Below are 12,755 nucleotides of genomic sequence, written 5' to 3'. Positions count from 1 at the left end.
AATGAGACAGAGGTGACATAAAACATACAATGAATGAGCAAGTAAACTAAGCAGTGCCACCCTGTCGCACAGCGATGCCCATCGCAATGGGACCCCACTCAGCATATGCCATGGCCCCCGGTGAGGGAGGCCACGACGCTGGTTTTCAGTGTGCCCCATGCCGAGTGAGAGTCACGGACACTAACCTATACTGCATAAAATATACGTACATAAATAATAATTTTAAGTGTAAATACAGACGTAGTAGAAAATAATAATATACAATATAGACGAAGTAGAAAAGATGTGATAAGATATTTATAAATAAAAAGATAATATTTAAAAAACAAAACTGTGTGTGTGTACATAATAATAATAATAAATTGTAATGTATTAAAGTGCGTTTGTGTATACTGTGATTGTGTGTGTCTCGAAGAATGGGGGTAATCCTATTTTACACTTTAGCCGGGACTGCACGGCTGATCAACAACCCTTTACAGTTCACTGCTGGACTATGAGCCTCCTCCACTATGGTGGAGGGTTTTTCCATAATCTCCACACTTGGCAGGCGGGTTGGAGATCGCAGTTTATAAAATTGATGTTTGTCAGAGAGCGCTGCTGCCCGTTCTCTGTTTGATGTGTAGTCCCTAAGTCGCCTCTTACGACACCCGCGGGAAGAGTAGGGGTTGGTGACAAATGTATTCTACTCTGCCGTCACCACACTGCAAGCACGGCTGATATTTATGAATAAACCTAATAATAAGTATTAATAAAACAAATTAAACTAGAAACTAAACTAACTGTGTAATAATATGTGCTCATTCAGTTTTAATCAGGACATTACATATGTCTTGAAACTGGTTTTCAGCAGTTGTTTTTCTTGACAGTAATGAACTTTTTAATAATTTAATTACTTTGTTTTACACATATTGATCTCAACAGTACTCTTTCGTGTAACTGTTAATAAACGAAATTGATATTTAATTTAGAGCAATATTTTTCTATTTATTACTTACTTGTGATTACAACAATGAATAAATCTGATACGGTCGATTGCGGTTTTGTTGCAGGCCGTGTCGAGTGCAAATCACTTATACATTTAATTATTTATTAACTAGCCTCTTACCGCGGATCGGTGCGTGTTCGCAATATTTATACAACTTACATAGACACTGAGATTGTTTTATATCATTAAAATTAAAATAAATGAAATATCTTTCATAAATTCTCACGAAGATGTGGCTTATGTACCTACACTTGCATCTACCCATTTCCGGTCATGTCGTGTCGTTCTATCGCAAAGAATCTCTAATTGATGAGAGCGAGACAAAAAAACAGGAATGGGTGGGTACCTAGCTGTAGTTACTGTGGCCCACTTATATTATGTATAAATAATTTAAAAATGTAGCCCATAAGTGGGTCTTTACAAACATGTCCCCTTATCTTTTGAGCCCTACCAATATCAGTCAGTATAGGTCCATAATTTTCTGCAGTATTTAATTCTAGAATATAGATTGATAAACTTTAAGCGTGAAACATACTTCGGAAGCGGGTATTGTACCTACATAATTATAATTGTAATTATTACAGTTATAGCACTACGACTAACTGTAATCGAAATGCGTGTAATATATCTTCAAGCTGACGAAAATAAATCATCCGTACTAATATTATAAATGCAAAAATAACTCTTGTCTGTCTGTGTCGCTTTCACGCCTAAACCACTGAACCGATTTTGCTGAAATTATGGCATAGGGATAGTTTGAGTCCCGGGAAAGGACATAGGATAGTTTTTATCCCGGTTTTTGAAACAGGGACGCGCGCGATAAAGTTTTTCTGTGACAGACAAACTTTCGCGCGGGCGAAGCTGCGGTCGGAAAGCTAGTATTTAATAAATAAATTAATACCTGAGTACTGTAATGGCTGACGAGTATTCCGAATAACTTAAGTTGCTCCAATCTAACTGCATTTTCGTATCTGTAACAAAAAACAATTTTATGAAACATTTTATTAATTAGGCATGTTTTATGCAACAAGCCAACTTAACAATTTCCTTTAATTAAATATACAATGTACTGAATATAATAAAAATTATGAATTTGAAAGTAGCTGTAATTTGTAACGCAAAAATATTACGCAACCGTAGTCACTGGTTGAAGCAAAATTGTATTTTAAATATCTTACACAAAAGAAAACAAAATACTGTTTAAAAAAGTTATTAAATAAATGAAAGTCTCTGAACAGAGCACATAAGTACAGTCAGCTTCAAATAATTCATGACACCCAGTGGCCAATAAGTTGACAAAGACAACACTTATTACTTGTAACAAAGACGTGCTGCGAACTTTTTGGCTACTTTAGATGTCACGAACTTATTTGACGCTGACTGTATCTTATAACAGTTAAAATTAAAACTAATTTGCATCTGCATTTCTTACATTCAACTATTTTAACAGTGTCAATATGTCATTCATAAAGGCACCGACGACGACACAACAAGGTAAACAATGCGTCACCTTATGCAAATGAAATAAGTTCGATTTTGCAATAAAAATGTAATTACCTAACACAATTATATTAGCAGACGACGCTCACAATAGCTCCTGGCAATAGAATTTGTTCAACTAATTACATTTGTGAAAACTTCAATCAATTAATTAACTAATACAAATAATGANAATAGATTTTAATATGACTGGAACAGTGGAACTATTCCATTCCCGATACTTTTAGTGCAGCCCTCGTAGCAATGATCTATTGATGAATCATTCATGCACGCATCTCATTCGTTAAAACTATTCATTCATGATAATAAAATCGATACTTTGGGAATGCAGAAAGTTGTTAATTAATAATGTATGGTGGGAAAAGCATAGAAATAGCCCAGGTATCTTCAAGGCGAGGCATTTACTGGGCAGGTGTATGTACAGCAGCGTCAGATAGTTTGTGACACCCAATGATCTACTATATAAAAATAAGTCGGGTTTTCCTCCCTGACGCTATAACTCCAGAACGCACGAACCGATTTCCACGGTTTTGCATTCGTTGGAAAGGTCTCGGGCTCCGTGAGGTTTATAGCAAAGAAAATTCGGGAAAAGGGGGTAAAACAGGATCCACGCGTACGAAGTCGCGGGCGGCCGCTAGCTAGTATTATATAAAAACAAAAGCAGATAGTTCTATAATATCATTGGTTCGTTCGTTCGTTTCAGCCGAAAGACGTCCACCTAAAATTGTGACACCTAAAGTGGCCCAAAGTTGACAACAAAACCTTATTACAATTGTAACAAAGACGTGTTGCGAACTTTTTGGCTACTTTGGGTGTCACAAACTATTTGACGCTGACTGTACCACCCTAGAATGCATCTCACTTAATATCAGGAGTGATTGCAGTCAAATACCTCCATAGTTTGACCAATAATGGTTGATTAAAGTATCTTATTGATAATACATCTGACATTTCCAAATATGTGGGACAAACGTGACCTTCACTGGTTGCATTTTTATTGGTGGTCAAGCTGTAGATCCTGGCTACACAGGAGTTGCAGCGGTGGGAACTAGAGGTGGGAATAGTCTAGAAAGAACATTGATTTTACTTTTAGTATGATTTCCACGAACTTTCGTTCGCTAAGTCTGAATTAACTATTCATAACTCGATAAGTGCCTTTGCAATCGTTAATGAACGATAACGAAATGCGTTGATAAGGCTAAATTATTGAACTGCTTATCTCTATGGATTCATTGTTCAAACAATGAGTTTTATACAACACAAACCATATCAGCCTTAATATATTGTCGTTAAACTCGTCACTATTGCTTGGGGAATAAGAGCTACTTTAGAATTGCAATTGTAAGACTTGACACGCCGTCAGTGAATGTAAACAAAAGCAGTATTTGTTAGGAAAATGCAACTATGACAAAGCGACTAATTATGACCAACATTCTCTGAATGGAATTCAAAGGTCAACTATGACTATGAGGTAATTGACTCTAATAAAACATTTATTTATTTACAGTCGGTAATATGAATTTTGTGGTAATATGCCGATGTGTAAGTGAAATTAATGTTCAAACATTATCACAAACAGGAAATTTACATACGGATGTTGTATACTATGACTCAAACTGATACAATACTAGTACAAATTCAGGCCAAATTCAATAAACAAATAATTCTTAATTAAAATTCGAAATTGCTTGTTACTGCATTACATTTTATTAATTAACCGATCAATATAATGAGCCACTTGTATAATAAAATCAATGCAAATAATAACAGTAACTAAACCGGCTCAAAATATACTTACGCCCGTAATCACAAACGATTTTTGCTTAAGTGAAGCAGCCAATCGAACGCACAGCGTTGAATAGAACTCTGTGATTGGTTAGTGTATCACTCTGTGCATCCACGCGCATCGTGAAGCGTTACAAGTAAAAGTATGGATTCACCCCGTTTTGTGTTTTGTGCCGAGCGATCTTATGAACTGGATCAACTGGATGACTATTTATGTACCTATGATATCAATTTTTTATTTATTATTTATTATACTTTTGCTCGCGAGTGTATAGTATAGAATATCCACGAAGACGCGCCCCACCAATTTTTGGTCGAGGGAAGCGCGGCGTGCGGGGAGTTTGAACGAGCAATCTGAGCGTCATTATTGTAGTGTGCGTTTGCACTAATGGATAATTTAGCGTGTACCGATAACACTCAAACATTAGCGGAAGAATGATGGGGCGCGTCTTCGTGGATAAAACAATCAGGTGACCTGTAGAACAGGTTTTCAACAAAACCTATTTCAGGCACCATTCCCACACAAACTTAGTATTAAGTAGGACCTATAGGCTATAGCATAATGTATTTTCTACCAACTGTGTTTGCTAACATAAGTTTGTGAGGGGAAATAAATGATTTATTTATTTAATCTATACTTCGCTGTATTTACAAAGGTGTAAGTAAAAGATTGGCATTGCCATAACTTCGTCATTAGCAATGAAAATTGATACTCGTAAGCTTTAATTAATTCTGCGCACGCTCTTACTACACGTTTCTAATTATAAACGGCGCGTACGCATGTCGCCTTTAAACATAAAGCCGGCAGATCAACGAATTTGGTTTTTATGGCTGTGTTTACAAAGCGCTAATTGTTTTGGCTAATGTAGCAGATAAAAACTTTTACAAGGATACTTGAATTGACGCGTATTGAGACTGCAGATGGAGATAAGTTTAATGTTATGTCTGTCGCAATCTGAACTTGGTATACTTATCTATTTAATTTACTGTTTTAACTTTAAAACCAGCAATATTCACAAGTTATGTCATGACTGAAGACAGTTACACTATTTTCTATGCTATAAAACAAAAAATCTAGTATATTTATTTCCTATCACAATAAGTATAATATAATTCTAATACTCTATCTCTGGGTGTGCAGGGCCAGTCGTTGAGAAAATCCTTGGCTTTCGTCCAGTAGTAGACAGAATCATCCAGCAAGTTCTCGCTCAGAAGGTGTTACAAGCACGCGGCCTGAGCTAATCTCCACTGTCCTAGCTTCCAGTACAAACAACGTAGACAGCTTTTCCATGTGTTGACTAAGACTAAATGATGATGATACTCACTTCCCAGTGCATATCGCCCACTCGTACAGCTTATCCAGCAGGTTTTCGCTCAGCAGGTGTTCCAAACACGCGGCCCGGCCACGACCCGCGCTGATCTCTCCAGCTCTAGCTTCTAATACCAGCAGCGTTGCCAGCTGTTCGAGGTGATTGACCACGCCGAGCACATCGTCATGCAGGTGTTGAGGCTAGGAAGAAAAAGAAATCTTAAGTTACTCTTGCAGATACAGTGTTCACATTTTGAGTGGGTGACCATTTTATTGTTAACTAGCTTTTGCCCGCGGCTTCACTCCCGTGAAATTTAGTGTCACAGATCCGCATAAATTAATAGCCTATATGTTAATCTGGGTTACAAACAATAATACTGTAAAGTTTCAACAAAATCTGTTCAGTATTTTTTGCGTGAAAGAGTAACAAACATCCACACAAACTTTCGCATTTGTAAATTTATTAGTAGGATTTTTTTCTAAGGATATAAAATGTACGAATCATTTTGGTAATATTAATCTTCATTGGAAGGATGAAGGTAATTGGAATGGACATTACAAATTCTAACAAGATCATTCTTCATCTTGCATATTGTCAACCTACGTCTGCAGGACAACAAGATGATTATTAATAAAATCATATGTCCTACTATGACATTTGACTTCATCACGATTAGTAATACACGACAGTATAGTTCGTTTCATCCACGAAGACGCGCCCCACCATTCTTCCGCTAATGTTTGAGTGTTATTGGTACACGCTAAATCATCCATGAGTGCACATGCACACGCACAATAATGACGCTCGGATTGCTTGGATCAAACTCCCCGCGCTTCCCTCGACTAAAATTTGGTGGGGCGCGTCTTCGTGGATGAAACGGTAGGTACGGTCAAAACCATCCATCGTGGCATAGGCCTTATCTGCTAGGACGATGTCCATGTCAAACGCCTATGGTGGCTTTGTGGATGTCTGAGATCGGGGCTGTGATCTTAGCTGTGCCAAGCCTTGATTAAAGATCCTGATACTAACCTGGGACTTGACAATAATATCGTGAGCCTGTTGCCAATGCTTGCAGAAGGAGTTGTAGCACGCCTGCGGCTCGTAATCGTGCCGCGGGTCGAGCGAGCGAGACAGCTGCCGTGCGAAGGAGAGCGACGTATTCCGAAGCCAGCTCATCGTGACGCGCCAATCATCGGGTCATCTGAAATCGTAGTGTGTAAACATGTGACTAATTGATGACCCTGACTGTACAGTCGAGGGCATATTAGACTAAATGTCTTCGTTGCAAAATCGGACGTGTTACAAATGCGTAAGATGCAGTGTTTCATGTTTACTTGATGTGTGCGACTGTACTTTTTAAGAAACATTGTGGATAGATAGGGAGTTATTTTTACTACTGTTGCAAAACAGTGATAGGTGCCTACGAATTATTTTGTGTACATTGAAGATGCTTATGGAGAAACACACTAAAGTCGCTGATGCAGACCGATGTCTGAAAAACCTGAAAACCTGAAAATGTGAAACACGCGATAGGATAGTCCTGCAGAAAAATTCTAATTATAATTGGAAAATTGTTCCACGTCGTGCATAGCAAGGTTACATACTGTTATGTTTATTTTTACCCAAGGAATATGAGTTGTTATGTTGTAATGGTAAGATTGACAAACAGATCTCACACGGGGTAAAAGGCTATCGTAAAAAAACATACCTACTAAAGATACAATAGTGGAGTAGTTTTTAAAACGACGAATCACACATTCAGAAGGTTATCTTTACTAGATTTGACCTGTCATTTGACCCATGGTTTATCTCAAGTCTACATACTTTAGAAGCGTAAGTAAAAACTAAAAAGGAGGTCACACAGAATGCGTTCGCTTTCTGCATTTCAACAATGGTTGTAAACTTGTAGTACGATTTCTTCTTTTTACGCTGCTGAATGAAAAGTAATGCTTTCGTGTTACTAACTACTAACTTTTTGCGTCTGATAGGTTTGTCAGGTTGGATGTTAATTTATAACAAACTAGTTTTTCCGTTTCCGATAGTATTGTTTTGTACTTGTGAAAATAGTTTTCAACTAAGTTACTTACATAAGTAAGGCCAATAATGGCCAGAAGGTTTATAGGAAGAGAATGTCACTATGGCAATAAAGGTTTTACTTGTTTACAAGTCAAATATTATCTAATGCAGAACTTCACCTTCACTCTTCACAAACAAATAAATTAAAAAATATCTCACTTGCTTCTCACAGAATCACATGACAAAAAAAATAAGCGTAATTATTATATTGAATTTGGTAATAAATTCAATGGACGTGGGTTCATTAATATTTATTTGTTGCACTAATTGGAATGTTCATTAGAAACTTAGTTATGCTATCTTGTTAAAATTTTCATTTTGGCATTCTAGTGCAAGCTTTCAAGCGTCTAGATTAGATTTGGAGATATAATTTTTATCTAAAACGAATTTCACGATCTTAAAACTAGTAAATGTTTCAATTGAATTGAAAATTAGTGTAAGCTGTAAGATAAAAAGTGTTTTCAATTACAGAATGCTATAATTGAAAACAGTTTTTATCTAATGTAAATATGTACCTTGTCTCAGTGAATAAATAAACTTTGAATCTTTAATAAAACTATTTGTATTAGAGCAATATGCAAGCAGAAGCAAGAATAAAATAGCTATAACTATAATATGTGTGTTCGATCATTTCAGCCATATAACGTCCACTGCTGGACAATAATGTGTAAAATATGAAATTTATGATATTAGGCCTAGAGAGACACATAACTAGTTTTTAAATAATTCTGTTAGAAGTAAATTCAGATATCACATGATTTAGAAATGAAACTATGATTGCCTAATTGATGCATGCTTCAATAGCAAAACTTTCTCATAATGATTATTTTAATTGACATTTACCAACAACAATGAGATCTGACTGCATACTTAACCAATTCAATGAAGAAGTGTGTGAAAATTTGCAACAATAAACTCTTTAGTACAAGTGAAATCTTTATTTCTTATGGAATTACTAGGGTTTTACATTGGATTGAAATAAATGAAAATGTTTTAGATAGACTAACACTAACAGGACTTGACTACCAATCAGATGTAACTAGTAAAGTCTATGTTTGTCCCAGGGTAAAGTTTAATGTCTATTCACCCACGAATTAGGATAAAATAGATGACGTTTGATGCTAAATTGCTAAGTATGTATTGATTTGATCTATAATAAATAATTAGTAATTAGTAAATAATAATAATTAATAAGATTTAGCAAATTAGATTGCATAATGATCAATGTCTTACTCATTATAATTAATTTACTCATTAGCTACACACATTATCTTCAGTATCGAGCCAAATGGTTGTAAAGAAATCATAAATCAGAGTAATTAAAATACATCTCTACCATTTGTGACATTCTACAATAACTGCTTTTTTAATGGCACAATATGTATAATAAACACAATTTTCAATTTTATTACTTGTACTTATTATTTATTTGTTGTATTAGCTTTCACATCGCTGATTAAAACTCTACAACGTTACCTGTTTGATTTATCTTTAAGTGAAAATAATTATCAGTAGGTAACTTAAATAGTAAAATAAGTTATTATTATTATTAATGAGTTTGTATTGTATTCTTTTACTAATCTGTTGTTGGTAGTTCAGTGTTAAGTTAAACAAAATGTTAAGCAATAAGATAATATTGGCAACTAATAGTAATTGCTTCATAGATAGATAATACTTGTTTTCTTATTGCTAAATCATTAGGGCATATTTCTGATAATAATTGTATGATTTCTGCAAATCACATAACTGTACAAATAAAGTATGTGCTATCAGCTAGACATGAAGGTTACAAGTATTAAATTAATATTGTTTTAAGAACTATAAAGATGCCTCATCAAATATTGGCAGATTTAATCCAATTCTAACAAAATAAAAGTAGTTTTGCTGGTATGAGATTAATACAATCAAGCACCAAAAACAGGTTTTAAGCTACACAGAAATAATAAAAGATGAATCTTATTGCTACGTCCAATTTATGAAACCTTGAAAACATGAGCTAAGGCTTTTATTTGTCATAATCAAGCCCCGTGTATTTTCCTTGAAATACTTGATCTTAAGAACTTAAGAAGTAAAATATACTCACTGTAATAAGATGATGAGTTCGAAAATAGATGCTGGATCCCACAAAACAAACCACAAAGTTACATGATACGCAATTCTCAAGGTAGATTATTATGTCACTCACAACACCGAATATGTCCTTTTAGTCCTCTTTCAAGTTCCTGAATTTACATCGCAAATGCTAATGTTTTAATTTACTGTCTCCTTTAACTCAAAAATTTCGGAATTTGTTTAAAACATTGGGTTTTACCAAAAAAATCTAAGAATTACAACAACCAGGCCAACCATGCATGAATGACAAACAAATGACAGCACAGATTAGAGCATAGAGAAAAGTAATACATAGGATTAGAGAGTATAGATGACCCACGCTGAACTGTCCCGCCAAACTCAATGACAGGGGGGCGCTACCATCGTTCAACTATATGGTTTCCAACATGGCAAAAATCTGAACCAGCGATCCGGTATTGACGGTGGCGCCCCACTGTCAATGTCATCGACAGGACAGTCCAGTATTTTGGAACTATATGTTGACAGACAACAAGAAGATGACAGAACAACAATTTCCAGTTGCCACTCTTAAAATGTAAAGTTTGTAGTAGATTCTAGTAGTTTTTGAGATACCAATTTTCACATACAGAGCTAATTTTATCCAATAAACTTTTTGGTGCAAAAATTAAAAAATATAGATGATGCAAGATAAACAAATAAAACAAAAAGTCAAGGGCATATCGATAGATTTTTTATTTCCAAATTAATTTTCTATTCAAAAATAAAATGACCACCAAAATATTAAAAAATAAAGCAACCCATCACAGTATTGAAAGGATTAATACCGCCAGTGATATTAAAAAGGTATCAGCAATCTTATCCGGTGAATCTAGAAGAAAACCTTCGTTCTCTGATAAACCCACTCCATTAGATTTTGAAACTTTTATCCCTTGGGTTTGTATGGAATGGCAAGTTCCAGAAATGGTGATAGTTGTACGGATAAATCAAGGTACCTATGCTATTATTCTGAAATCGCAATGCATTCTCCTCTTTATTTATTTTGTAAGACAAACACAATGTTTCTTATAAAAGAGACTTCGAGATGCGTTGCGTCTTCAATAAAACTAATATCATAAAATGTTTTCAGAAAAAATCACCCGATCTGAAAGAAGGATCAGTTCAGCTAAGTCGAAGTCAGCCAAGAGCATGCGACCAAAGGAAGATGAAGAGTCAACGAGTAATAAAAAAGGATATACATCTGCTACCAATACGGTTGTAACCAGAAGCAGCATGGTTGATAACGTCATTCCAATTACAGCATATTACGATTCTCATGGTCATCTCGCAGAAATAGCAATAATGACATGTCCATCTGCTCTACATAGGAAAGTTATTCAAGCTATCAGCCTTTGCGTTCCTTTTCACTCCTTTTTGACGAAGTTAGTAATTCGTAAAGGCTGTCTTGATTATCTTTTGTTGCATGAAATTAGCAAATTGCTTCCCCATTCCAATATAACAGACGTATGTCTAGACGACACTTATATTCCAGAGGGAAATTATTATGTGCTCTTGGACCAGGCTTCAAATATTAAGTATTTGTCTCTTAATAGATGTAGAATTAACGACGATGTGTGCAAGGAAATAGCTTTTAGAATTGATTTTGGGCAACCAGCAGGAAAATCTTTGCTTGCATTAGATCTAAGCTCTAATAAAATAACAGATACAGGAGCGAAATATTTTGGTGATACCCTAAAAAAGAATCGCCATCTTCTTCATTTAAATTTACTGGGAAACAGAATCAGTGATGTTGGTTTTGGATACCTCCTAAGACATTTGCAGGAGTTCCCATTGACTTGCGATGAGATAAGTGATAAAAAACGAAGAAAAATGGAGTATACCATTAAGAAAAAAGAAGTATACGAACGTTGCTTGGATGAATTAGCTCGCATGCAAAAAGCTGATGAATTGTGCAGTATGCTTTCCGATAAACGGTCTTCTTTGACCAATAAGCACACTAAATTCAAAAAGGCTAAGAAATCAACGCCTCAAGTTACTGAGCAGCTATCTCAAACAAATATAGCTGAAAAAATGACTCATGAAATTGTTGGTGATCTTGACGATCCTTATGAAGATGACAATCTCATAAAAAAGGACAATTACTATTATTCCACTGGAAATCTCAAACTTTGCTCTTTAAATGTCGCATACAATAATATAGAATTTCCGTCTTTACTAAGAGTTCTTGAAGTTTTAAAATACCAATGTCTGCTAGAAAAACGACCACCTAATACAGGGCTCATGAGAATTGTTCTGGAGGGAAATTATTTGCCAAATGCATGTCCAGAGCTTGCGCACATAGACATGTTTTTGAAAAAGGCCGGCGTTTCCCATAATTCTGTACCAGTTCAGCATTCAGGTTCTGGAAAGAGACGCCCTAGCGGACTTATAAGCAGACATAGAATTTAACATTTTACAATAAATAAAATAGAAAAAGCGGGATTGCATTAAGTAATGTAACATTTTTGTTGCTCTGACTGAGTTAAATACTGCCTCGAGGTTTGTGTGTGAAGTCTACGAGTTAAGCACGCAACTCAAGCATACTTTATTTTTGTTTTTAAGAAGAATTTATATTATAAGTTACATGAAGTCAATTTTAATTGAATTTCTATAAGTTACTTTCTTTTCCACTTATATTGTAGGTACTTACATAATAGATTTGTTAAGATACGAGTTGTTGATTACTGTTTAAGTTTTGTCCATTACTTATCATTTAAGAAGTTTTTCTGTTTAATTAATAATTGTGTTTATGAGTAAATAAAAAAAATTGTGTTGAAAATAATAAATGTTTAATGTTTTTTGTGAATCTAAGTAAAGCTTCACCTTAATACACTATGAAAACACTATTACGTGCCTAAGTATTTGCTATTCAGACTTCAAAGGAAATTCAATGTTCGCTTTAACAACCTGTTTTGTAGCTCTACCTACTCAAAACACAACATAGGAGCATACCTAGCGCTATTTCCGTATCAATCATAATATAGCGAAAG

General features: G+C 35.1%; 2 protein-coding genes across 5 annotated transcripts in view; one reads left to right on the top strand and one right to left on the bottom strand.

Annotated features, from left to right (window-relative positions):
- LOC114365418 (UPF0518 protein GJ17503) overlaps positions 1-10,021 on the bottom strand; it is a 28,256-nt gene extending 18,235 nt beyond the window's left edge. For 2 of the 4 annotated variants that reach the window (XM_028321987.1, XM_028321989.1), the window contains exons 1-4: positions 9,740-10,021; positions 6,610-6,781; positions 5,596-5,780; positions 1,887-1,956 (exon numbers count right to left, since the gene is read on the bottom strand). In XM_028321987.1, coding sequence (XP_028177788.1) covers positions 1,887-1,956; positions 5,596-5,780; positions 6,610-6,756 — 402 coding nt within the window. In that variant the 5' untranslated portion in view covers positions 6,757-6,781; positions 9,740-10,021. Of the gene's footprint in view, positions 1-1,886; positions 1,957-5,595; positions 5,781-6,609; positions 6,782-7,020; positions 7,039-9,739 lie in introns of those variants that run through there. The other 2 variants (XM_028321988.1, XM_028321985.1) reach the window with 2 other exon arrangements.
- Positions 10,022-10,559: 538 nt separating this feature from the next.
- Positions 10,560-12,351, top strand: LOC114365445 (uncharacterized). The gene is made up of 2 exons (XM_028322024.1): positions 10,560-10,717; positions 10,856-12,351. Exons 1-2 carry the CDS (start codon positions 10,669-10,671, stop codon positions 12,172-12,174), a joined length of 1,368 nt encoding a protein of 455 aa, XP_028177825.1. The 5' UTR covers positions 10,560-10,668; the 3' UTR covers positions 12,175-12,351.
- Positions 12,352-12,755: the final 404 nt, after the last annotated feature.

The sequence above is a fragment of the Ostrinia furnacalis genome, unplaced genomic scaffold (assembly GCF_004193835.3).
Source record: "Ostrinia furnacalis isolate ACB-3 unplaced genomic scaffold, ASM419383v2 OfSCF7590, whole genome shotgun sequence".
Taxonomy (NCBI): domain Eukaryota; kingdom Metazoa; phylum Arthropoda; class Insecta; order Lepidoptera; family Crambidae; genus Ostrinia; species Ostrinia furnacalis.
Note: the sequence above shows the minus strand (reverse complement) of the source record. Positions and strands in the feature narration are given on the sequence as shown.